Here is a 24,162-nt window from a genome sequence, read left to right on the forward strand (position 1 = left end):
CTAAATGGCAGAGGATTGAGCAGTGAGGCTGCAGGGGCATGTTCTATACACCAAAACTGCTTCATTAAGCTAAAGTTGTTCAGGTGACTATAGTGTCTGATATGGAATAATGAGCACCTTTCCCCTTATCCTGTGTCACACTACACAATTGATTAAGTAATGTCAGGATGCTCTATTATAACAGCTGGCCTTTGATCCTGATTTGTATAAATCTTCTTGTTTCCCCCCCTGCACTGCATATCCTGTTAACACTTTGTCTTTGTGACTATTGGGAAGTGTTTGTGTAATCAAGTAACACCTTTTGACCAGCTAATGCCAAATGTGATTTAAGTTCTTTGAATATGCAATTGACAGGAGATGACTGTATTATGTAAAGACAACCCCTTTTGGATGTGTGGAGAATGCTGTTATAAGATCTGTTTTTCCCCATTAAAATTAGGAGCAGTATTTTGTCATACACTTGTGTGATGGAGTACTGCCCTCCAAGCTTGTATTTCTGCTGTGTCCATTCCTTGTCTTCATACCTGAGAGAAAACATTGCTGTCTGCTGAATTTAAACCACAACAATATGGTGCCAGAAGTGAGGGGAGTCCAGATCGGGTAAGGACATTTTCTGTTTTATCTTTGTGTTCTTTACCCTGTTTGGATTCTCTGAACAATTTTTTTGTGGTTGCAGAAAAGTAATGTTTTTTTGTTTTTGTTGTACTCTCAGAAGTTAAAAGGGTTTGAGTCCCCAAGTAGCTGTGCATTATAATATTTTACGTAATATTGTATTTTTACAGCATACTTTATGTTATGGGTTAGAGTCCCATAATAAGTTGTTATTAAGTTTGGGTTAGAGTCCCATGTAAAGTTGTTGGTATTAAGTTTGGGTTAAAGTCCCATGTAAAGTTGTATAAGAGAAAAAAAATTGATATTTTATGGGTTAGAGTCCCATCTTACCGGTAAGTTGTATATAGTGGGTATAGCAGTCCCACTGAGTGACCAGAGTTAGTCACTATATTGGATGCACGGTTTGGACACAGTAGAATAAATTTTATTTTGTTTATTGCAGCGCTGCATGTATAGTTGTATTGTTTAAAAAGTGTGCATTGTTCATATATAAAGTGTTACATATTGTAAAGTGTTATCTGTGTGAAGTTGGAAATGGGCTCCAGTAATGGTAAAAATTCACAACAAAATTCTGTAAAATTTAAATCATCTAAAGATGTCCCTAATAGTGCTGCGTCACGTACTCCTCAAGTCAAGTCTCAGGGTCCTCGATTAGGCCAAACTCCATGCCAGTTTGTTCAAGAAACTATTGGAGATTACTATGCTGAGCCATTTTGTACAAATTTAGTTGTATGGTCAGAGAATTGTGATACAATGATTTGTAATCCATGGCCAAGAGAGGGTTCTTTTAGTGATTTTCATTTGCAAATGCTGAAAGGTATGTGTATTAAAGGTTTTAAAAAGTGGGGTCCAGGTGGAGATCCAAAATGGGATAAGAAGTATATGCATAATGCAGCTACAGGATGGTTAAAGTGTGCTCAGTTATGGGTTGTTCCTGATCAGGCTACAAAGTATGTTCAGGCTTCTGCAGCATCACCTGCTTATGTGCCTTCTGTTGTACCATTATATCACAGTTTAGATTAAAAATTTTTTTTTTTTTTTTTAAAGTTTTTTTGGAATATTGATACAGATGAAATTTTAATGGCAATTGGTAGAAGGAACAGGCATGTTGGACAGATGGTTGTGAGTCCTTCTGCAATGGTGAGATGCACTGCAATAAGTGTTGATGTTGGTATGAAAAATGAGAAAGTGACTAGAAAGTCTGTGGCTGTTGGTGTAGGGAATAAGCTGTTGTTAGTGTTTTAGTGGTGGATGAGGGTTATACGAGTTATGGTGTACTAGTTCCCAGGCGGAGTTGATTGCTCTTACACAAGCCTGTATTGCTTTTCAAGATCAAGATGTGACTATTTATACTGATTCGAGATATGCCTTTGGAGTGGTTCATGATTTTGGTGTCATTTGGCAGGCTAGAGGTTTTGTTGCAGCTGATGGCCGAACTGTTTCTCATTTTGCATTAATTGATGGATTATTGAGGGCCATACTGTTACCTAGATCCTTAGCAGATCCCTCAAGCTTCTTCTGTGTTACTCGTCCGACAGTTCCATGGCTATGGACATGTCGGACGAAGAGGGGTATTGGCTATGTTAAAAGAACGATTTGTAATTAACAGGTTAGATCAGACAGTTAGCAATATTTTATCCAGGTGCTTAACATGTGCAAGAGTTAATACTACCAAACCACAGTTTAGTAAACATGACCACCTTTCTCCAGTGGAAGGCCCAATGTTACATTTACAAATTGACTTCACGCATATGAAAATGGCAAAAGTGGACTAAAGTATTTACTTGTCATTGTAGACACATTTTGACTGCCCAGTTAGGATTAATAGTGATAAAGGAACTCCTTTCGCTTCAGCAGTTACACAGCAGGTTTGTAAAATGTTGAGTATAGATTGTGAATTTCATTTACCCCATCACCCTCAGTCATCAGGGCAAGTAGAAAGGATGAATAAAATGATCAAGGAGAAATTGACAAATGGAGGCTTGGGTAGCACACGCAATTGGCCAGACAATTTGCCAGCAGTTTTAGCTGAAATCAGAATGACCCCTAGTTCAACTACGGGTTATTCACCATTTGAAATTTTAATGGGGAGACCTTTTCCAACTTCATGGTGTAAGTTTAAAGGTGCTTCGATGGTGAGCGGAGACCTAAATGTTGTGTTATATGTATTGAACCTTGTAGACGAATTGAATGGCATCTATGGTGATTTGTCTCTATCTCTTCCTCATCCTTCAGGTACAACCACACATCCTTTCAGGCCTGGAGACCAAGTCTTGGTAAAATCCCTCTTCAAATACGGAACCTTTGATCCACCATACAGTCCTTCAACAACCGTTGTTGCCATCACCAGAAGAGCCGTTCTGACCAAGGAGAACCAGATGTGGATTCGTGAAAGCTGATTAGAAAGATGTCCCATCAAGCACTCTGGATATTCCAAGCAAAGAATGATCAACCGCAGACTGATCCAGAATGAACAATAGTGCTCGGTGCACCCTAATTATTCTTCTTTCCATGGGACTTGGTTATGCCCTGATTAAGATTATTTGATCCCAAAGAACAGTGATAGTAAAATATGTTAATATATTTCACTCTAAGCAGGCCTTATCTTCTTCATCATGGGAAACAGACAATCATTTTATTGGATCTGCAAAGAATTTATACCAAGCCCTAAAATGTAACTAATTGTTTAATAAACCTTAATTCGTCCAGGAGGGAGGGACGGTCTTATTATAGCCATGGCTCCCCGGAGATTTTCTTCAGAAATAACGGTTCTGAAGTTTTTTTTCTTCCCTGAGTGCTATAATAGACATTTAATTAATTTACTGATATGTTATTCTTTCAGAATAAAAGATTGGAATGATATGGAATAATGAGCACCTTTCCCCTTATCCTGTGTCACACTACACAATTGATTAAGTAATGTCAGGATGCTCTATTATAACAGCTGGCCTTTGATCCTGATTTGTATAAATCTTCTTGTTTCCCCCCCTGCACTGCATATCCTGTTAACACTTTGTCTTTGTGACTATTGGGAAGTGTTTGTGTAATCAAGTAACACCTTTTGACCAGCTAATGCCAAATGTGATTTAAGTTCTTTGAATATGCAATTGACAGGAGATGACTGTATTATGTAAAGACAACCCCTTTTGGATGTGTGGAGAATGCTGTTATAAGATCTGTTTTTCCCCATTAAAATTAGGAGCAGTATTTTGTCATACACTTGTGTGATGGAGTACTGCCCTCCAAGCTTGTATTTCTGCTGTGTCCATTCCTTGTCTTCATACCTGAGAGAAAACATTGCTGTCTGCTGAATTTAAACCACAACAGTGTCCATTTAAATACCTGATAGTTCTGAAAAAAATATGCTGTATGATTTAACACCAAAACCAAACTGCATCTGTATGGGAATATCAAAACACCTCATGCACAAAAACATGTTTCTACATAATAACAATTACCCGTATTCTTCATAACATCTCTGCAACTGCTTAATGGTTTCCTTTATAGAGCCAAGAGAAGGTCTTTTTGTTGGATTGGCACTCCAACATTCATACATACAGGCCATCAGTCTGTTCATGCAATAGTTCTTTGGATCAGAAAAGAGTATTGAATAGCCATCCTACATAAAACAAATTAAAATATTAGGCAATCTATAAAAAACAAAATTAGTCACAATTATTTTTTTTAACAGTAAGGTAAATCTACAGAAAAAAAGACAAAAGATATACACCCTGAAATACTGTATCAACCGTGATAGCAATGGATAAAATTACTCTCACACGTGTAAGCAATACTAAGCTTATCTCCCACACATGGTAGCCACCAGAGTCTTCCTTTTTTTTCCACCTCCCAAAATCCACAGGGTAGTAAAAATGGATAGAAAGAAAGAGCAGCATGTGGAGCACACCATTAAAAATAGCATACATTAATAGATTAAACTCACATACAAAAGAATAAAATGGAGCTGTAGTATGAATAGCCCTACGCAGTCGGTCTGTATGGCACAGACTTCTTCAGGTATCTTACAATGCCAATAACATACATAAAAAAAGATGCATAAAACCCACTGAAGGGTGTCCCTTTGAAATCAAATCTGGCGCCAAGAAACGTCTGATGATCCAATGTGGTGTATGTAACGGAACGCAGTATATTAGTCCACGATATCCGTTGGTATCCTCAGGAAATCCACAGTCAAGACAGAAAGCACGGCAATATTCCCCATCCTCCCAATAACCGGACGAAACACAGTTTGGGAGTCAACTAACTCGCTTTATTCACAGACTTCCGTATTTATGCAGTTCCCCGTGCAAGGGGTTTCCTTACAGTTATTACAGGGGATTTCTCCCATCAGGCATTGCAATTATCCCAACAGGCATTGCTGCACGAGAGGGATACTCCCACTAAAATGGACGATTAAGTGGATTATCCCCTCGTGGAGCAAAACCGACAATTTATACAGAAATCTGTAGTTTATCCATTACAGCTCGCTTTTAGATGAATGACCGTTCGGTAGATAGCTGGGGTCGGTGGGCACATTTAGTGAGAATACCGCTCCGATCCCAGCTAAACTAACCGAACGCCGCACAAAATACATCCAAACAGGGAGTTCGGTCTGAAAGTACCGAATATGTATGGGGCACATAATGTACTAAACGCGGTACTCCACACCGCTCTGGAAGTCCAGCGGTGTTCGAATCATTGAGTAGCCGTTTTCGGTTCCAGGCTCTCGACGACCGAACACCGCTGCAGAGACAAAGGATCCAAGATGGCCGACCGCCGCATGGTCGGTAGCCGATCGGCGGCCACCAAGGAGAGCCTTTAAATACCGATTGCAACCGGAGTGCAATCGGTTACTTGGTGCCACACGACTGGTGAAGGTGTGGTCTACCTGGGGAGCCCATATTCATACGGCGAACGGCTGTACATAGCATTATCACAGGTAACGACTTGCAGTATACATTCAGCCTATGGACAACATACGATACATATAAGTCAGAAGTGGCTGGGTTTGCCACAATGCTCCCCCAGAACCAAGCCGGCATACACAGTCTGATCCCAACGGATCGGCTTGGGGATGTCCGGGGGAGTACTCACAGATCATTTTTCTAATTCTGTTTGCCTGGATAACCCGTCGGCGTTACCGTTTTGTTTTCCTGGTCGGTAGTGGATGGTAAAGTCAAAGGGCTGCAGCGCCAAACTCCAGCGCAGCAGCCTGGCATTGTCTCCAGATACACGGTTTAGCCATACCAACGGGTTATGATCTGTGAGTAAGGAAAAAGGTTGTCCATACAAATACGGCTGTAACTTTTTAAGGGCCCACACCACGGCCAGGCATTCTTTCTCAATGGCGGCGTAGCTTACTTCGCGGGGTAATAACTTGCGGCTTAAGTAGGCTACGGGATGTTCTCCGCCATCAGCTCCCACTTGGCTCAGCACTGCCCCCAATCCAAACATTGAAGCGTCTGTGTGGACAAGAAATCTTTTAGTTGGATCAGGAGCCATTAACACAGGAGCATTAGTTAGTGCGGTCTTGAGCTGTTGGAATGCCTGCTCACACTCTGGGGCCCAGACAACCAGTCGGGGAAGGTTCTTTTTGGTCAGGTCCGTCAGGGGTTTGGCCAGGGTACTGTAGTCGGGTACAAATTTCCTATAATACCCTGCAGTCCCTAGAAACGCTAGCACCTGGGTTTTGGTCCTGGGGGTTGGCCACTTGGCCACGGCCTCAATTTTGGCTGGCTCGGGTCTCTGCTGCCCACACCCTACTCGGTGTCCTAGGTACTGCACCTCGGCCATCCCTATGTGGCACTTACTCGGTTTCAGCGTTAACCCCGCTCCCCCAATACGATCTAGGATCGCCCCTATATGTTGGAGGTGATCTTCCCAAGTCTGGCTGAAGATGGCTATGTCGTCCAGGTAGGCACAGGCATAGTCCTGGAAGCCGTCCAGTAGTCGATCTACCATCCGCTGAAAAGTAGCCGGAGCATTTTTCATCCCGAAGGGCATGACCTTGAACTGGTACAGGCCAAACCGGGTGACAAACGCCGACTTGGGGATGGCATCATCGGCTAAAGGAATCTGCCAGTATCCCTTACATAAGTCAATTGTAGTGAGATACTGGCCCCGTGCCATTTTATCTAGCAGTTCGTCTATACGGGGCATCGGGTAGGCGTCAGACACGGTCTTGTCATTCAGCCTCCGGTAGTCAACGCAGAATCGGGTCGTGCCGTCCTTTTTAGGTACCAGGACTACCGGCGATGCCCAGGGGCTATCGGAGGGCTCGATAACCCCTAACTGCAGCATCTCATCCAGCTCGGCCTTCATATGAGTCCGGACTGATTCCGGGACCCTATATGGGGCCTGCCGCATAGGTAGCTGTCCCGGGGTTTCAACTCGGTGGGTGGCCAGCGGAGTGTACCCAGGTACATTAGAGAACGTAGCCCCTTTAGCTACGATCAGCGCCTGTATCTGGGCACGCTCACGAGGGCTTAGCCGCTCCCCCAGTTGAACCCCCCGGGAGGGCTCTACCGGCTCTTCCTGTTCTAGCAGATCAGGTAATGGTAAGTTCTCCTGATCTTCCATGGCTGAGGCACAGATTGCCGTCACATCCTCTATCCGTTCGTGGTAGGGTTTGAGCAGGTTGACGTGAAGCATGCGTCTCTTCCCTACCCCGGAGCAGGGGCCAATCACATAGGTAGTGTCGCATCGCTGCTCCACTACCTGGTATGGGCCTTGCCAGATGGCCTGCAGCTTATCGGCGCGGACAGGTTTTAAAATTAAAACCTTCTGCCCCACTTGAAAGCTGCGGTCTCTGGCTCCCCTATCGTACCATCGCCGCTGACGTTGTTGGGCCGCCTGGAGGTTGGTGTGTACGGCCTGGGTTAGCGCCTCCAGTCGGTCTCGGAACTCCAGTACGTACGATACTATAGGGGTTTCGCTAGCGATACTCTCCCCCTCCCAGTGCTCCCTAATTAAGTTTAAAGGTCCCCGTACTCTCCTCCCGAACAGTAGTTCGAATGGGGAGAACCCGGTCGATTCTTGGGGAACCTCTCTATACGCAAAGAGCAGGTGAGGTAGAAACCTCTCCCAGTCTTTGTGGGTTTCCCCGAACGTCCGAAGCATCTGCTTCAGCGTCCCATTGAAGCGTTCACATAGTCCATTGGACTGGGGGTGGTAGGCTGAATTGACTATGGGCTTAATGCCACACACTTTCCACATCTGTTGGGTAACCTCAGCAGTAAATTGGGTGCCCCGGTCAGATATTATCTCCTGGGGGAACCCTACTCGGGAAAATACTTTTATTAGAGCTTCCGCCACGGTTTCAGCGTGAATGTTAGAGAGGGCTACCGCTTCGGGATATCGGGTGGCGTAGTCCACCACAGTTAAAATATATGTCTTCCCAGAAGGACTGGGTTTTGGCAGGGGCCCTATTATATCGACTGCGACCCTGCTGAAGGGTTCGGCGATAATGGGAAGGGGACATAACTTGGCCTTGTGGCGATCCCCTCGTTTTCCTACTCTCTGGCAGACGTCGCAGGACGTGCAATATTGTCGCACATCCTGTGAAATTCCGGGCCAGAAAAACGCGTGCGTTAGGCGGTACCGGGTACGGGTCATCCCTAGGTGCCCTGATAAGGGGATATCATGAGCAATTCTGAGCAGCTCCTGCCTATACTTCCGGGGTACCACTAGTTGTTTGTTCGTTAAGGTGACGGACCCCCCCACGTCTTTGGCCGTGACACGGTACAGTAACTCTTTTTCCCACGTGAAATGCTCCCCCTCTAGCCCGGCCTGGACAGCTTGTGCCCGGTCCCTATAGACTTGTAGAGTGGGATCGGTCTGTACTTCGGTGATAAAGGTAGTCGGGGTATCCCAGGATATGTAAGTCGGGTGAGGGTCGTGGTCTCTTACCTGAGCCTCAGAGTGTATCGGTGTAGCCGTGGTGCGTGCCTGTTGCCGTGTGGTTACCGGATGGGCTTCCTGGTAGGGTGCCTGAGGAACAAAGGCAGAAGTCATCTGACCCAAATCATTCCCTAACACAACATCTGCTGGTAAGTTCTGCATTAGTCCCACTTCTACTGTCCCCTCTCCCGCACCCCAGTTCAAATGTACTTTCGCCGTGGGTAGCCGGTATACAGCTCCCCCGGCTACCCGAACGGCCACCGATCCGCCGGTATGCGTGCCCTCCGAAACCAAATGGGGGGCTACCAGGGTTAAGGTAGCTCCCGAATCTCGCAGACCCTGCACTTCGGTTCCCTCAAGAGTTACTAGTTGTCGGTGATGTTGCCGGTTATCAGTGGCTCGGACCGACATGACCTCGTGCAATATGCCCAGAGGTTCCTCCGCCTGCACACTCCATACATCCTGAGTGGCGGGGTCCCTCTGGTAATGGTGAGCAGCCGCCCTGGGTGCGGGGTTTGGACGGCCCTGATTCCAGGTGGGCCGGCTGCGATTCTGGTTGCACTCTCGGGCCATATGCCCCCATTGTTTGCAGGAATGGCATTGGATGTTTGCCCGCCCGTTGTATCTGGACGGTGGCGGTATCTGTCCTTGTGAGGGACGGAACGGGGCAGCGGTGGGTGCTAGGGGTGTTGTAGCGCTAGGTAGTCCTGGGGGTCGGGAGTAGCTTTTGGCTACGGGTCCCTGGGGTCTCCGGGCATCGAAATGTTGATCGGCCAATCTAGCCGCTTCCGTTAGGGTAAGGGGTTTCCTATCCCATACCCATTCTTGCGTCTCCGGGGATAGTCCATTAAAAAATTGTTCCAGCAACATCAGCTGGCGCAACTCCTCCATGGTGGTGGCGTTGCTGGCCTGGATCCACCCTTGGGAGGCTTGATCTAATTTGTGTGCCCATTCTGCGTGCGAATCTCGCTCTGGTTTGCGTAAGTGTCGGAACTTGCGCCGGTATGCCTCCGGGGTAATGGCATACCTCTCCAAGATTGCACGCTTTACTTTGGCATAATCTTTGCTGTCCTCACTGGGTACAGCACGGTACGCTTCGGCTGCCCGACCTGCTAGTTTGCTTGCTAGCAGTTGCACCCATACGGACCGTTCTAGCTCATGCAGATCACACAGTCTTTCAAAGTCCTGCAAGTACCCATCTATCTCGTCCTTTTCCTCGCAAAAAGCCCTGAAGGCCTGGTACGGGATCTTGGGCTTTACTGGGTTGTAGAGTGACCCTGGGTTTGACTCGGTTCGAGCCAGGGTGTGTTGCGGGCTGTGTGCCATAACGTATTCCTGCACATTTGCCATTACCATGTTTAACATGGCATCTGATACCGGTTGCGGCAAAAACGCTAGCCTGGTCCTCATCTCTCTTTCATAGAGTGTTTCCTCCATAACTACCGGGGGGGTAGCGCTGCGGGCTTGGTCTCCCTCCATCAGCTCGGCAATGATTGTCGCCTTGTTTTTGCTGCTGGCTACTTTCCCTCTGGCTTCCAGTAGTTCCTTTAACGTCTGTCGCTTCAGTAGGGTATAGTCAATCTCCATACGAATTGCCTTCGCTTTCCTCGTTCGGTAGTTCCAGTTACACGAACTCTGTTTTTCGGCTGTAAGGTTCGGATCCCGTCGCTTGCCACCAATTGTAACGGAACGCAGTATATTAGTCCACGATATCCGTTGGTATCCTCAGGAAATCCACAGTCAAGACAGAAAGCACGGCAATATTCCCCATCCTCCCAATAACCGGACGAAACACAGTTTGGGAGTCAACTAACTCGCTTTATTCACAGACTTCCGTATTTATGCAGTTCCCCGTGCAAGGGGTTTCCTTACAGTTATTACAGGGGATTTCTCCCATCAGGCATTGCAATTATCCCAACAGGCATTGCTGCACGAGAGGGATACTCCCACTAAAATGGACGATTAAGTGGATTATCCCCTCGTGGAGCAAAACCGACAATTTATACAGAAATCTGTAGTTTATCCATTACAGCTCGCTTTTAGATGAATGACCGTTCGGTAGATAGCTGGGGTCGGTGGGCACATTTAGTGAGAATACCGCTCCGATCCCAGCTAAACTAACCGAACGCCGCACAAAATACATCCAAACAGGGAGTTCGGTCTGAAAGTACCGAATATGTATGGGGCACATAATGTACTAAACGCGGTACTCCACACCGCTCTGGAAGTCCAGCGGTGTTCGAATCATTGAGTAGCCGTTTTCGGTTCCAGGCTCTCGACGACCGAACACCGCTGCAGAGACAAAGGATCCAAGATGGCCGACCGCCGCATGGTCGGTAGCCGATCGGCGGCCACCAAGGAGAGCCTTTAAATACCGATTGCAACCGGAGTGCAATCGGTTACTTGGTGCCACACGACTGGTGAAGGTGTGGTCTACCTGGGGAGCCCATATTCGTACGGCGAACGGCTGTACATAGCATTATCACAGGTAACGACTTGCAGTATACATTCAGCCTATGGACAACATACGATACATATAAGTCAGAAGTGGCTGGGTTTGCCACAGTGTATCTGCGGCATACTTCGCTATGGACTCCACGCCCTGTTCTCAATACCGTCTCTGAGCCAAATGACATAATTTCCTATTTCTGTCCACCTCTTGCGTTCTAGTCACATGAAAACATATTGGAACTCATTCCAACAAAGAGGTATAAGGATGAAAAAGGGGGATATAACTAGTAAGATAGGCCTATCAATGAAGAACCAAAAACTAAAAACATTACAAAAAAAGAATACAAATAGAACAAAAATAATATAAAAATAAAAGAATAACAATGGATATTATGAAGTGCTACAATAGAAAGATGATAAAATTAAAATCATTCTCCCCACACTTACAAAAATATACATACATGTATATAAAATTATACATATCTGCATAGAAAATAATTATATATAAAATTATAAAAATAATAAAGATTACCAAAAAATAAAAAATGTAAAATTACCATAGGTAAATAGAAGATATGTTCATGATTTGTAGGAGTGCAGAAAATTATATAATACATTGTTTTTTGCTGTTTCTAAATAAATGAATCTAGCTAGGTGATATAGTAAATCCAGTATTTTGTTTTGGGATTTAAATATTAATATTAAGGAGGACTTAACTGCCACAAAAACATACTTATAAAAAGTTGACGTTACCAGGTATATACATTTTTCTAGTTACCCTTATAGTTTGTGGCTTAAAAACTTCCCCCAAACTGTTTGCCAATGTTATTTACAAAAATATACATACATGTATATAAACAGACTGAGCACAGGAGAGCACTCACTGGATTCAAAAATTCTAAATAATTTTTGATGAAGACCAAGAGGTCGAAACGTTGATCTTTTTTTGCAACATATAAACACTATTTTGCATTTTGGAATCCAATGAGTTCTCTAATTTTTTTATTGAAATATAATTATTGAGCTGTGCAGCAGCTTGGTATATACAGATTTTGGATTTTTGTTAGGAAGAGTGCCAGACATACTGAGTTCAGTTTATATATAAAATAATAAATAAAATAAAAATGGAAAAAATACAAATTTAGAAAAGGAAATTTAAAAAAATCAACAATGTTAAAAAAATAAAATATGAAAGCTAAATTTATATAAAAATATAAAAACAAATCAATAAATCCAATTGCAGACTTCCCAATGCAATGCGGCAATGTATGTGTCTTTATGGTGTGCTTTGTGATTTTATTCTCTTGTAAATACGTCTGATCTATTAAAGTGTGCTATTTACTTAACAGTGTGCACTTTATACTGCTCTTACTTCCTCTCAATATTTATTTTCCTGAGGATTTGAGGAGGCGGAACAAGGAAGACTCTGGTGACTTCCCATGTGTTGGAGATAAGCTCTTTTCTTATATACTCTTGTGAGTGCAATTTCATAAATTTACCCACAGAGTTGTTACATTATTGCCCTATGTATATCTTTTATGTTTAATCTGTAGATTTGCCTTCCTCTTAGTGTGTTTAGAAGATTTGGGACGATTTTGTTTCTACACATTTATTGTGAATTTGAGGTAACATTGTTCATCTGTTTATTTATCCCCACTGGTGTGTTTGTGGTGTATCACTCCTTGTTTGGTGGTCAGAAGCATTGTATGCAAGCATTTAATAATGTTACAAAGAAAAAGAAAAATAACTTTATAAACTGTAAGAAACATATTTTTAATGGCTTTAGGAATGTAACTATATTTATAACCTTTGTGCCATGTTTTTTCTGCTTGACAAACTGATTAACGTAGTCTGTAGAATAACAAGAATTCATAGTCTCCCAAAAGACAATCGCTAAATTATAAACGTCAGACGCAAACGAGTACATCCCATTGACTCTCACTTCTAGCGCAGACCTGTCAGTGAAACAAAAAGAACAGTGACTTGCATAGCTTTCTTTGTTGAAATACATGTATGCTTAATGCAACCTGCTTTTAAATTGCAGTGAGATTATTTTTAGTCACAACGGTTTATGATAGAATTCTAAGAATTCAACCTCAGTGTGTCTTTGTACTCTTTGATGAGAGATGGAACCAAGGACCTGAGTGTGTAACACTCCATCAGTGCATTTCTTTAATGCCTCGATCCCACTGAGCTGAACGGTTCGGGTCGGTTCGGTACGGTACGCTATTTTGAGTGTTTCCATTATGAAAGTGGCCCATACAACCGGACGGAACCGCACCATTCCTGGTCCTCCTTCAGATGTAGGGCCATAGGAAATGGTACGGTATGGTTAGGGCAGAGCTACTTGCCTCACACTATACAATCCATTGATTGGCGGACAGGAAAACGTCAATGCTTACAACAAATGACACGCTAGGCATTTTTTCCAAACCCGACATGGCCCCTGGCAGTCTGACTGGAAGTGAAAACTCTCACCTGAATAGGCTGGACCATTCTAACCCTTACAAACTGTATCGACCCGAACCGTTCCGCTTAGTGGAAACGAGGCATAATACATTGTGTTGTGTTGATCTTAACAGATATACTAAATTTTTAAGCAGCTATAAATCAATGAGGACATAATTCGTAATAAAATGTGTGGACGGCTTTTGAATGGTTTAACTTAATTTTCTCTCTTTGTGTACTGTATCAAACATTGTCTCAATAAAAGAAAGAATATTAAAAAAATGTGTGAACAATTGTAAATCAATCTTTTATGGGCACTATCGTGAACTGGTATCAAGGTTTTGCTTATCTACGCAGCGATGCTCTAAAGACATATTTACCAAGCATCTGTTGACTATGCTTTTTTATTCTCAGCAGAGACTGTGTCCAGCGTAGTCAAGAACAGTTGGGGCATTTGATTATGGAGTTGTCACAATTTATATAATTAGGTTTTAACCTGTTTTTTTGTGACCTCTACATTATCATTATGTGTAGCATTATAAATCAAAATTAAAATCTTATTTAATTAATTAAAATACAAATAACTTGTTTTTTAAACCTCTCTAAATACCATTTTTCTGCATCCAAGGGCATCACTTTGAAAATGTAGGGACTAGTCCATTTGTCTTCCAGAGATATTGCTCTTCCAAAATGGCCAAGCTTTAATGTACGCTTTAGAGATAGAACAAAAGCAACAACATATTGATTTCATTAAAATATTTTTGCTGCTGTATAAAATCCAATTAATAATAAAAAAAAACATGCATTGTGTCTAGCCCATGCAAGCTGGATTTAAAGTATCCACCATAATAACATATTATTCACTCATTGAGAAGTCAACTGAATAGAACCTCTATGCTGAACCTCTGCATACAACAATTATATATTGTACATATTAGACACAGTTAAAGGGACACAGCACTGCCCAAATACTAAAAAAACCACTGGGTATTTTTTTCTATACCCCACTGAAAACATGCATGCAATTAATTATGCTAAATGTGCTTTAGCGGTCCAGAGTGCCACTTTAAGTATTGATGGTCTATAAAATGTGGCTTATATGTATATTGATTTAGATGTTTTGAATAATAGAATACTGAGAAATGTTGTAGTTATCTACACACCCAGTCCCTGAGAACCGTGATCTACTGAATGAGCTAGCTTGACTGAAGAGAGCTAAGGAAGTCCCTGCTTAGGAACTTCTAGCTCTCCAGAGTTATTATAGGAGGTGAGAAGCAGAGCCAGGTAGAACATGGGCAAGAATGCAAATCATTCAAAAACTACTTACAGGGAGATGGTGGGGGGGAGGGAGGGGGGGCATCTCTGGCACATTAAAAAGTACAGTAAGTTGTAGTGAATATAGTGTGTGGAGTATTCCTTGAAGTTACGTTACTCCTTCGTGGGGAGATGTATAGAATGCCCTCAAATTCCATCAGATAGTTATAAAAGTCTCTGTCTTCCCATTGCCCCCTCACCTCCTGTCATTGGAACTATGGAGCATATTGCTAGACAGGCTAAGGATCACAATACTATAGTGCATAAATATCTCCAGTGAACTCCTGGTGCTATAACAACTATGCCACGTTGTAGTGGTTATGATACCTTAGTATACATTTAATAAAATCTCCACTGTTCAAAACAAATTATCAGTTAACATTTTAGTTCTACAAATTTGAGTCTTACTGCACCACACTGAAGATGCAGTTCCCACTCAGATCTGGCTTGTATGTAATCATCTGCCAATATGAAACATTGTATATTATGGCTTATTTGGAACAAATTTACTTACATAATCTAGATTCAAATAAATATGACTGCAGCGCAAATCACAGTGCAATATGTTGTGGGTATGCAGTTCTTCCAAAGCAGATGTCAACTGATGAAAGTAAGACAAAAGTTGGTCCATTTTAATTTCAGCACCCTGTTTGTTCAATGTCCCAGAATATTTTCCAAAAGGATGATATACCTATAAGATGTAATGAAAAAATATGTATAAAGTATCTTAGAAATTTCCAGTTGTAACATGTTTTTAATTTAAATGTCAATATAAAACAAAGTCAATGTACAATCTGATAACTCACATTTATATCAGCATAGAAGAATACAATACTTCCATAGCTATGGCCAACTTTAAAGTAAAAATTTAATGTGGTACACCTTTGGGGTATTCAGCATGGACCCACAGACACACTTAGAGAGATTGATGAAAGTGTCATCAACACTTTTACCTTTAAATGTTTGGCAAATTGTAACAAAAGATGTGACTTTTTTTTTTATTAATTCTTTATTTTTGTTGTGCACAAGAATAACAATAAACTTTGGCGCGCCACAACAGCGACATCAAATTAGAGTAGTAAACATTTCGTATAAGTTGTAGCATGCGGTAAGCTGGCACATTTTGGGGATATAAAGAGTTAGATTGCAACAGTGTTCTTGATTAGCTCAAGCAGAGGGTTAGTAATCACAATTTTATATAAACAATTTGTGTTTAGTGAGGCATTAATTATAGAAGTAAAGCTTACATGTTAATAGGCCTATTTATGTCTGCTGTTAATCCAATGACAGTGGTAGCAGGTCGTGTTTATGAGGCAAAAATAAACAGTGTCGAAGCATCCCATTAGCAATTGTCGAAGTGAATGTCATGAGTTCATATGGGACATCGAACTAAGCTCGTATAATTGTACGGTAATAGGGGTAAGGATAGAAGTAAAGGTGGACAAGAGTTAGGCAGTCTGGGCTCTATTCTCGCTAATAGTCCGGTTTGAGTTTAGTATGGTATTGTCAGGAGTGCGTGGTCGATGCAGAGCAGAAGCAAGCGTGGCGCCAAGATGTGGTCTATGTGCGGTGGTGTACTGCATTGCTATGGGACAGACGGGAGGTCGATACTACTGTTAAGGCAGACATATGGTGTAGGTGCTAAACCTGATATATGTGGGCATCCCTTTCTCTTAAGTGTTTGGCGTGTGTCGAGCTAAGGGCGAAGTCTAGCCAGTCATTCCGGTGAGTGTCTGTTGGGTTCGTGAGGCTGTGTAGGCTGTATGCATTAACTGGGCGAGTAGTATGTCAATGCGCTACCGTGCACCTGTAGTTGGGACAGTAAATGGGAGCACATTATATAGGCACATGGGTGGGCAACAGTTTCGCAAACAGTAGGAACTATGTACATTATATAGTGTCCCGGTACTGGGGCCGACATGGTTGCAGTCCGCTTCAGGATCAAACACAATTCCAGTGTAGTCCATTGGCTGCGGCATGGACGGCAAATCAGGTCGTCTCGACCACCCACAGAAATCCATTCCCTTTGTGAGAGTCTGTGGCTGGTTGACTGGAACGAGTTGTGGTCTCTTGATAGCCGCGCCGGGGCCCAGCAAAGGGTGGAATAACAATCCCGTAGGTGATAAATAAAGTCCCAGAGATTCTAGGTTGCTCGATAGAGGTGGGTGGTGGGGCCCGGTGTTGTCAGGTGAGGGTTGTCAGTGGAGGTGAAGGTGCCTCAGTTCGGTTTAGGTGGTAACTGCGCTGTAAGTAACTGGCGTGAGGTTTCGAGGTACAAATGGGGCACTGCCCGCTGGGTTCCAACTGTGAGTCGGTGTGGTGGAGGCTGCGGGGCTCGCCTGGAGGAGTGAGTCCCATGTGAGACCCAAGGTCTGTAGTAGTTCTGCTGCGTCTTGTGGGTCTTGGATCTTGTGGGTTGTCTCCCCGTGCTGTACATGGAGTGAGTTGGGGGTCCGCCAGCGATACGGAATGTTGTGTTGCTGGAGCGTGGTGGTGAGGGGTCGGAGTGACCTACGCCATGCCAAGGTGCCCCCTGACAGGTCCCCGTAGAAGGTCAGCTTTGTACTCTCGAATTGTAAGGGGGTCTTTCCCCGGAGGGCGGTAAGGACCGTCGCTCTGTCTGCTCCGTTATGAAAGGTGAGGATAGTGTCCCTTGTGGCTGAGGTAGGGGCTTTGGCAGATTTTGGGATCCTGAAAATAGTTGCGGGCACGATAGGTGCAGTATTACCTGGAGGCAGTATGCTGGTCAGAAGGCGTTTGACCGTGCGCAGAACTTCTGTCTCCGGTAGCTCTTCTGGCAGCCCCCTGACCTTGATATTGAATCGTCTCTTCGCGTCCTCCTGGGCATCCAGGCGCCGTTCCAGCAGCGCATTTTTGCGGTGCAGTTCCCGCATTTCACTTTGCAGAGTAGCGATGGTGTTCTTGTGTTCCTGAGAGGAGGCCTCTAGCACAGTGATGCGGCCTGTCAGACCTCGCAGTTCACCCCTTAAGGCCGTGACATACGTGAGGATATTGCTTTGCAGCTCTGCCAGGAGGGCCTTAAGCACCCCCGTGGTCACTAGGTCGGCATCAGGGTCTTTTCTCGTTTTGCTGGAGGTTTTCTTTGGTTTCGGGTCCAGGGGAGGGGGGTATTCCTCCTCTGCTTCCTCGGAATAGTCGTCCGAGAAGTCCGTGCAGCCGCCATGGAGCACCGCCATATTGGCTTCACTCGGGCCGCATGCTCTCCTCCACATTTCCCCGATTGTGAGCCCCGGGGTTGTTATATCTGCCGCCTTCTTCTTATGCTTGCGTCCCATTTGGCTTGTGGGGTACTTGCGTGCAGGCAGCGGTGAGCGGTGGCGGTTTTGGCGATAATAAGGCGAGATTTCTCCGATTTTGTCACGGAGCTCCAGAGTAGTGCATCTGATCACCTCGAGTCGTCGACCGGAAACCAAAAGCCGTGACTTTGTTGTGTGTGCTCAGTTATTTTTTAAAATGTTGAACTGGATGAAAGTCCAGTTCAACTGTTGCGGTAATTATTTTACGTAAATTGTATTGTGCAATGTGTCTTGGTGTCCAGCAGGAAATTAAATATCATATTTTTACATAATTAAGTCTTAGACACCAAGACACCAATGAGTGGTTTTCATTGTGCTGGCTGAAGACCCTCTGTTGTGTGTAGGGGGATAAATGCATGTGTTTTCTCTTAAATAAAGAGTTCTCTTTTTTTACCCAATACGACTGGTCTTGTCCACTATATTGGGGAATTTTACAAGGTTCCAAAGGGCTAGCTATAATCACTGTATGCTGTAGCTGAATCCAGGACCAGCGGAGGATTAGAGAATAGGTCACCAAGGGACGAGACCTTGCTACCCGTGACACAAATATGTGGTGTAATTTATTAAGTCTGTTGGATTTTTTTCATGTCTTGCTTTTTTAACCCTCACTGTCATTTTTGAGTACATACCATTTTAGGGGGAATGCAAAAGATTTGTGAATTTTTCTACAACTTTTTCTAACACATCTTTGTTCTATTTTTCTTCTTTTCTTCTCCTGCCTCTTTTTTTTTTGGCAGTCTTTCAAAATGGAAATTTCAGTGAAAACTATCAGAACTTACTATAAAGCAAACCATATCTTTTTAAAACACTTTAATAAATGTCATCAAAATAATAAAATAATTTAGCCATCACTTTTCAGAGAACAGATTGAGGCCACAGTATTGTACTGTAGTAATGTGGATCAGAGTTGTGTAAAAACATGGAAAATGGACGCACATATAAAAAAAAGAACATGTTAAATCTAAATAAAGTGAAACAGAGTGCAGAGCTTGTCAAGGGACTGAAACCATGTAATACATATGTTTATGTATTTGGCGGTTGAGAGTTTTTTATCGTAATCTTACCAGTGTTGTTGTGTAAGGGCCCTTTAAAATTTGCGCAACTTGTAAAATGTTTGGATGGGTTAGTGCTTTTATTTTCTTCCTGGTTCTTTGATTCATTCTTACAGATACAGTCTGGCAAAGGTGATCAGTCTGTAATACAAAATTACCTCTTCAGAACAAATATTTTATTTTATGCAAATAATTTTAGCTTTAATTCCCTTGCCCACTTTGCATAGTTATGTTTATTGTCAGTAAATGCAAGTCTAATCGACCCATGACCACGGTTAAAATCTGGATGTCTCTCTAATACATTTCCAAAGGGGGTGTCTAGCATTACTGTAATATTCTCATATAAGGGATGATTATTAATGGGATGAAAGATTGAGGATGTTATGCCTATACTTTAAAGGGCAGGACTGTAGTTCAACCCCTTCAGATAACAAGAGCTCCTATTAGCACTTAATACAATATATTACCTCCACATCCCATGCCAAAGCCCATAAGGTGGGTGAAAAGATTGATATTCATTTGGTCCAATAATGCTTCTAATTAGTCAATCACATGCCCTTTTTTCACCCCCACTCTGGACCACAGTGCAAGATGTGGATAAATATGCAGAGGATGAGAATGCAATGAATAGGATATAGAAAGACAAACTCCCAAAACAGGCTCTGATTTAATGTTTTTGTATAGACGTTTCAAATTATTTAACTGTTATAAAGTTTTAAAATTCTTTCATATTCTGAAAAAAATATTTTAATTTTATTTTTTATGGAAAGGACAAGAGATGATGTATCTAATGTATAAAGTAAAGTATATACATCCAAGGGATATCAATATGGCCAAAGGGAAACCTACTGAGTATACCAATTATTGTCAAATAAGCAAAAATAATAAAGTTTTATTAGACATTACTCAATAATAAAGAGAAGCCTCAATCAGTGCTATACAATAAACACCAAAAAATTGTGGATTAAAAATCTGGTACAAGATCAGTGTCAGTGTAATTAATAAATGCAAACCAATGTAGCCAACAAGTAACTATCAGTAGTGGCAAGTGGGTAATACTGTCGGACTAGAGAGAAACAGACATTTGCATAACTATCAGTTCTTTACTGCTGGCCGATGTTTGGTATACCTATCTAACGCTCTGTATGTCTGTTCAAACTTTAGTCTAATTACTTAGTGTATCACTTCCCTGCTACTAACTATCTATCGTTATATCTATCTACAAAATCGATATGTGGCAGTAATTTGGAGGTTACGTCCAACTTATAAAACATTAGACTCCCGTTTTGAACAGGACTACCTTACAGATTATCAAGCTACCAGACTAATATCATACTTTTGATTTATCCCTAAATAGTGACGGTTTCCTCGTCCTTTGTGTAACCGGCAGTTTAGCTATTTGCAGACAGTTGCCGGCCATACTGACTTTGGGAAATAATATAGAGGGTATTTAAATACATTAAATATCACACTGCCATGTGAATAAGACAGACTCGGTATTTATCGTCAGAATAATATACTAAGGGATCAATGCGGCCGGTCTGTATAGGATTTTTTGCAGTGAACAACTGACATCTGATGAGACAGACTGCCTAATCAATTACCAAGCTATTCAATTGGTGTCTGTTTCTCTCTAGTCCGACAGTATTACCCACTTGCCACTACTGATAGTTACTTGTTGGCTACATTGGTTTGCATTTATTAATTACACTGGCACTGATCTTGTACCAGATTTTTAATCCACAATCTTTTGGTGTTTATTGTACAGCACTGATTGAGGCTTCTCTTTATTATTGAGTAATGTCTAATAAAACTTTATTATTTTTGCTTATTTGACAATAATTGGTATACTCAGTAGGTTTCCCGCTGGCCATATTGATATCCCTTGGATGTATATACTTTACTTTATACATTAGATACATCATCTATTGTCCTTTCCATTTCTATTTTGGGGTTACCCCCCACTCTTGTGTGTATTCAAATTTTAATTTTTAATTACATTTTTTTATATAGTGAAACATTTTTATATATGCGTTTTTTATAGTTTTACTATGTAAAAGAATAATTGTAAACGCTTATACAAAAATATTAAATCATTTAAAAAACCTACGCAAAAATATTATCATGAGACTGTAGTGTTAGAGTAAGGCCACCCCTGATTAAGATAGGGTTAAGGCTAGTTTTTTATTATTATTATGTGTCCTTGTGTCTTCAAGTTGTCATCACGATGCAAAAATTGAGGGACATTCAATATCAAGAAGATTTAAAGGTCAGTTCAACAAATATTCATCCAACATTTTTCAAATTAAAATAAGTCAATTTATTTTCACTTTATATTTGGTAATTTGTGCATAAGGGGAATATTAAAAGTGTTGGAGTGCTCATCATGAGCTAACCTCACCAGACATTTTTCAATAAATATGATTTCAAAATTGGTTGCAAAATAGCAACTTAGTAGATAAACCCCGTCTTTCCTTACTGCTCTCGTGATGTTTTTTCTTTTGTTGCTTTTTTTTTTCAACAAGATTGAAAAACAAATTGTACATTATTGTAAATTGTGTATTTGGAAGTTTTTCTAGATAATTTAAGTTTAATTTCCTTTTTTTATGTACAGTATTCATTATGTGAGCTAAGGGCCTAATATCACTATTGTTCATGTTTTACATTTTTAATTTTTAATGGTCTTCTTTCATTAAAGATTAAACTTTTAAAAAATATATTATTCCAAGCAGTTCCTTTCGGTACTGCAATATTTTGGTTTATATACCCAGTGTGCACCTCCAATCCATTTTCAGAGAACAATAACTTCTACCAAATAGCTTTGGTATCACATAAATTGGTATATATCTCACCCGTTTACAGCTATCTTTGTACACTCTCTTCATTGATTCATTTTTCTTTTCCAATGTAAAGTAACCTATTAACAAAGTTAATCATTGTAACATTCAATATATATACAACTGCAAGGATTAAAGACTATAAGGTCTATTCTATTAAAAAAAAATATATGATCTGAGCAGATGACAGACTTGCGACCAACATTTTAACAAAATAATTGAAAATTAAAAATTCAAGTTCTTTCTTTCCAAATTGGTAATTTTGGCATTCATATTAGAAGTCAACATCAGCTTGTCAAGATTTACTTTATACTGTATAGAGCAGGTCATTGTTGAACCAGATTGAAGATACTATGAAGACAATGGTTATCCCTTTTCTTTCTTTATTTTTCATAAATATTTTGTTAATATTTTGTATATTATTTATCGTGTAATATATATCTATAGATTTCCTGGCAATATCCAAACCAGCACAACAGTGGGTAGTAGCTGCTCCCTACCCATCACATCAGACAGGAGCCTAATTAAAATAACATCTATCCTTTTTTTCTTTGAAATTTGTGTAACATTAACTGAATTAACTGGGCTAAGTATTTATTTTGTTTATTTTTTGTGTTTTTGGTAGAGGAGGCACTATATCTTTGGTTTACAGCAAATTTGAATTGTGGGTTGAATACATTTCTGCACTAGTACCATTCAATTATTTATTTTAATTTAAAAAAAAGAATGCACAAATGGCCTCTCTGTCCCTTCCAGTCTTTTGTTTATACCCTATCCACAATATGACAGCATGTAGTCTTTAAGACTCATGAGTTGTTCTTTTTATCTTACTTGGGTGTACCTTTTACCCCTGTCCCAGGGGAGTTCAACCTTTTTTTCCTTTGGAAGTTCCAGAAAACAGCCATGTTCTCAGGTGACTCCCTGTAGGATCCCCTTAAATGCCCAGCCGGTCATCTTGCTCTGACCCTAGGCATAATAAGTTGTCTCTCTGCATGCCTGTCATGAACGCACCCTACTCCAAGAGTGTGCGTGACGTAGTTGTGGTGGTGAAAGGGTTAAAGTACACTATTTGTCTTCACTAGACCGGAAATAATGCCAAAATCCCCCTTTTTAACACCACCCACACTTAAACATAATAATAACCACCCACACTTAAATATAATATAACTATTACTATTTTAACGCTGCCACCACAAAGACAATTTATAAATGGGGTGCCTTGGTCCCCCAGATAAATCAACAATAAAACCCACCAAATATTACTTATATATATTTAAGGAATTACAAAAATACTAACTAGTCTCTTCAGGTAACGTGATTCTTAACCAGACAAAGGCAGAACTTAATAAATTAATGTTTATTATGAACAAAGAATAGTCACAGTGCATATAACAATATATGATGAACACGTTATTTACACCAACAACAGATAAAAACAAAAAGGATAAAATACAGAAGTCCTAATTACTCACTGTAGCGGAGTAGCAGTATAATCACGGGATCTCCGCTGGTAGTCAGGAAAAAGCAGGTAAAACACAGGCAGCGTAATAATAATCCCGCTTCCCAAGGACTAGACGACACAAAGTCTGGGAGCCAACTGTCAACTGACCTCTGTGGGGGTCCCAGCTTCAAAAGATGTAACCCCTGTTGACCTCAGCAATAACATCTCTGTAATTTGTGCCATTTACTACACAAATTACATTTAAGGATAATATTCCAAAGGTGTAATAATAAATTATACACCCTTGCCGTGACAATGCCATTCTCCCATCTCACCATACGGAAGTCCAATGTACCTGGCTGATCCTCCTGCTATTCATCGGCCTTTAGGTTATGTGGATTTTTTAAATCATCTGGACTAGGGATAGCCATTTGTCTATTATCTTCCAAGTGCAATTGCACATGTAAGAGATAGGCCAGTTTGTCATGCCCAGCATGTTCAATGTCTTAAAGTGCCAAGCTGCATATGATATGCACAATGCTCTGTGGGACTGGATTAGCAGTGAAGTCATTTTGTATGTCACAGCATCCTTTTTAGACACCAGAGTGAATTATTTTTTGCCTGTGCAGCCTATTCTTTGGTTTGCAAAGTTGTTCTATTTGTTCTGATACACTTTTGAAGTATTTTTTGATATTTGTGTTTTGATTGAAATAATTTTGAGTTTTTGAGGACATAACCTATTTTTTCTGCTTATTAATTTTGACTCCTTTTGTCAAATTATTAATGATTTT

The 24,162-nt window shown here is 41.4% G+C and overlaps 1 protein-coding gene across 1 annotated transcript in view; it reads right to left on the reverse strand.

Moving 5' to 3' along the window:
* The window catches only part of LOC134574475 (uncharacterized), an 85,149-nt gene that overhangs the window by 16,801 nt on the left and 44,186 nt on the right, over positions 1 to 24,162 (reverse strand). The window contains exons 11-16 of the mRNA XM_063433571.1: positions 21,946 to 22,010; positions 19,106 to 19,234; positions 15,239 to 15,415; positions 14,021 to 14,121; positions 12,770 to 12,917; positions 4,071 to 4,231 (exon numbers count right to left, since the gene is read on the reverse strand). Of these exons, the coding sequence (XP_063289641.1) occupies positions 4,071 to 4,231; positions 12,770 to 12,917; positions 14,021 to 14,121; positions 15,239 to 15,415; positions 19,106 to 19,234; positions 21,946 to 22,010 (781 nt within the window). The remainder of the gene's footprint in view (positions 1 to 4,070; positions 4,232 to 12,769; positions 12,918 to 14,020; positions 14,122 to 15,238; positions 15,416 to 19,105; positions 19,235 to 21,945; positions 22,011 to 24,162) is intronic.

This window comes from Pelobates fuscus, chromosome 10 (genome assembly GCF_036172605.1).
Source record: "Pelobates fuscus isolate aPelFus1 chromosome 10, aPelFus1.pri, whole genome shotgun sequence".
Classification (NCBI taxonomy): domain Eukaryota; kingdom Metazoa; phylum Chordata; class Amphibia; order Anura; family Pelobatidae; genus Pelobates; species Pelobates fuscus.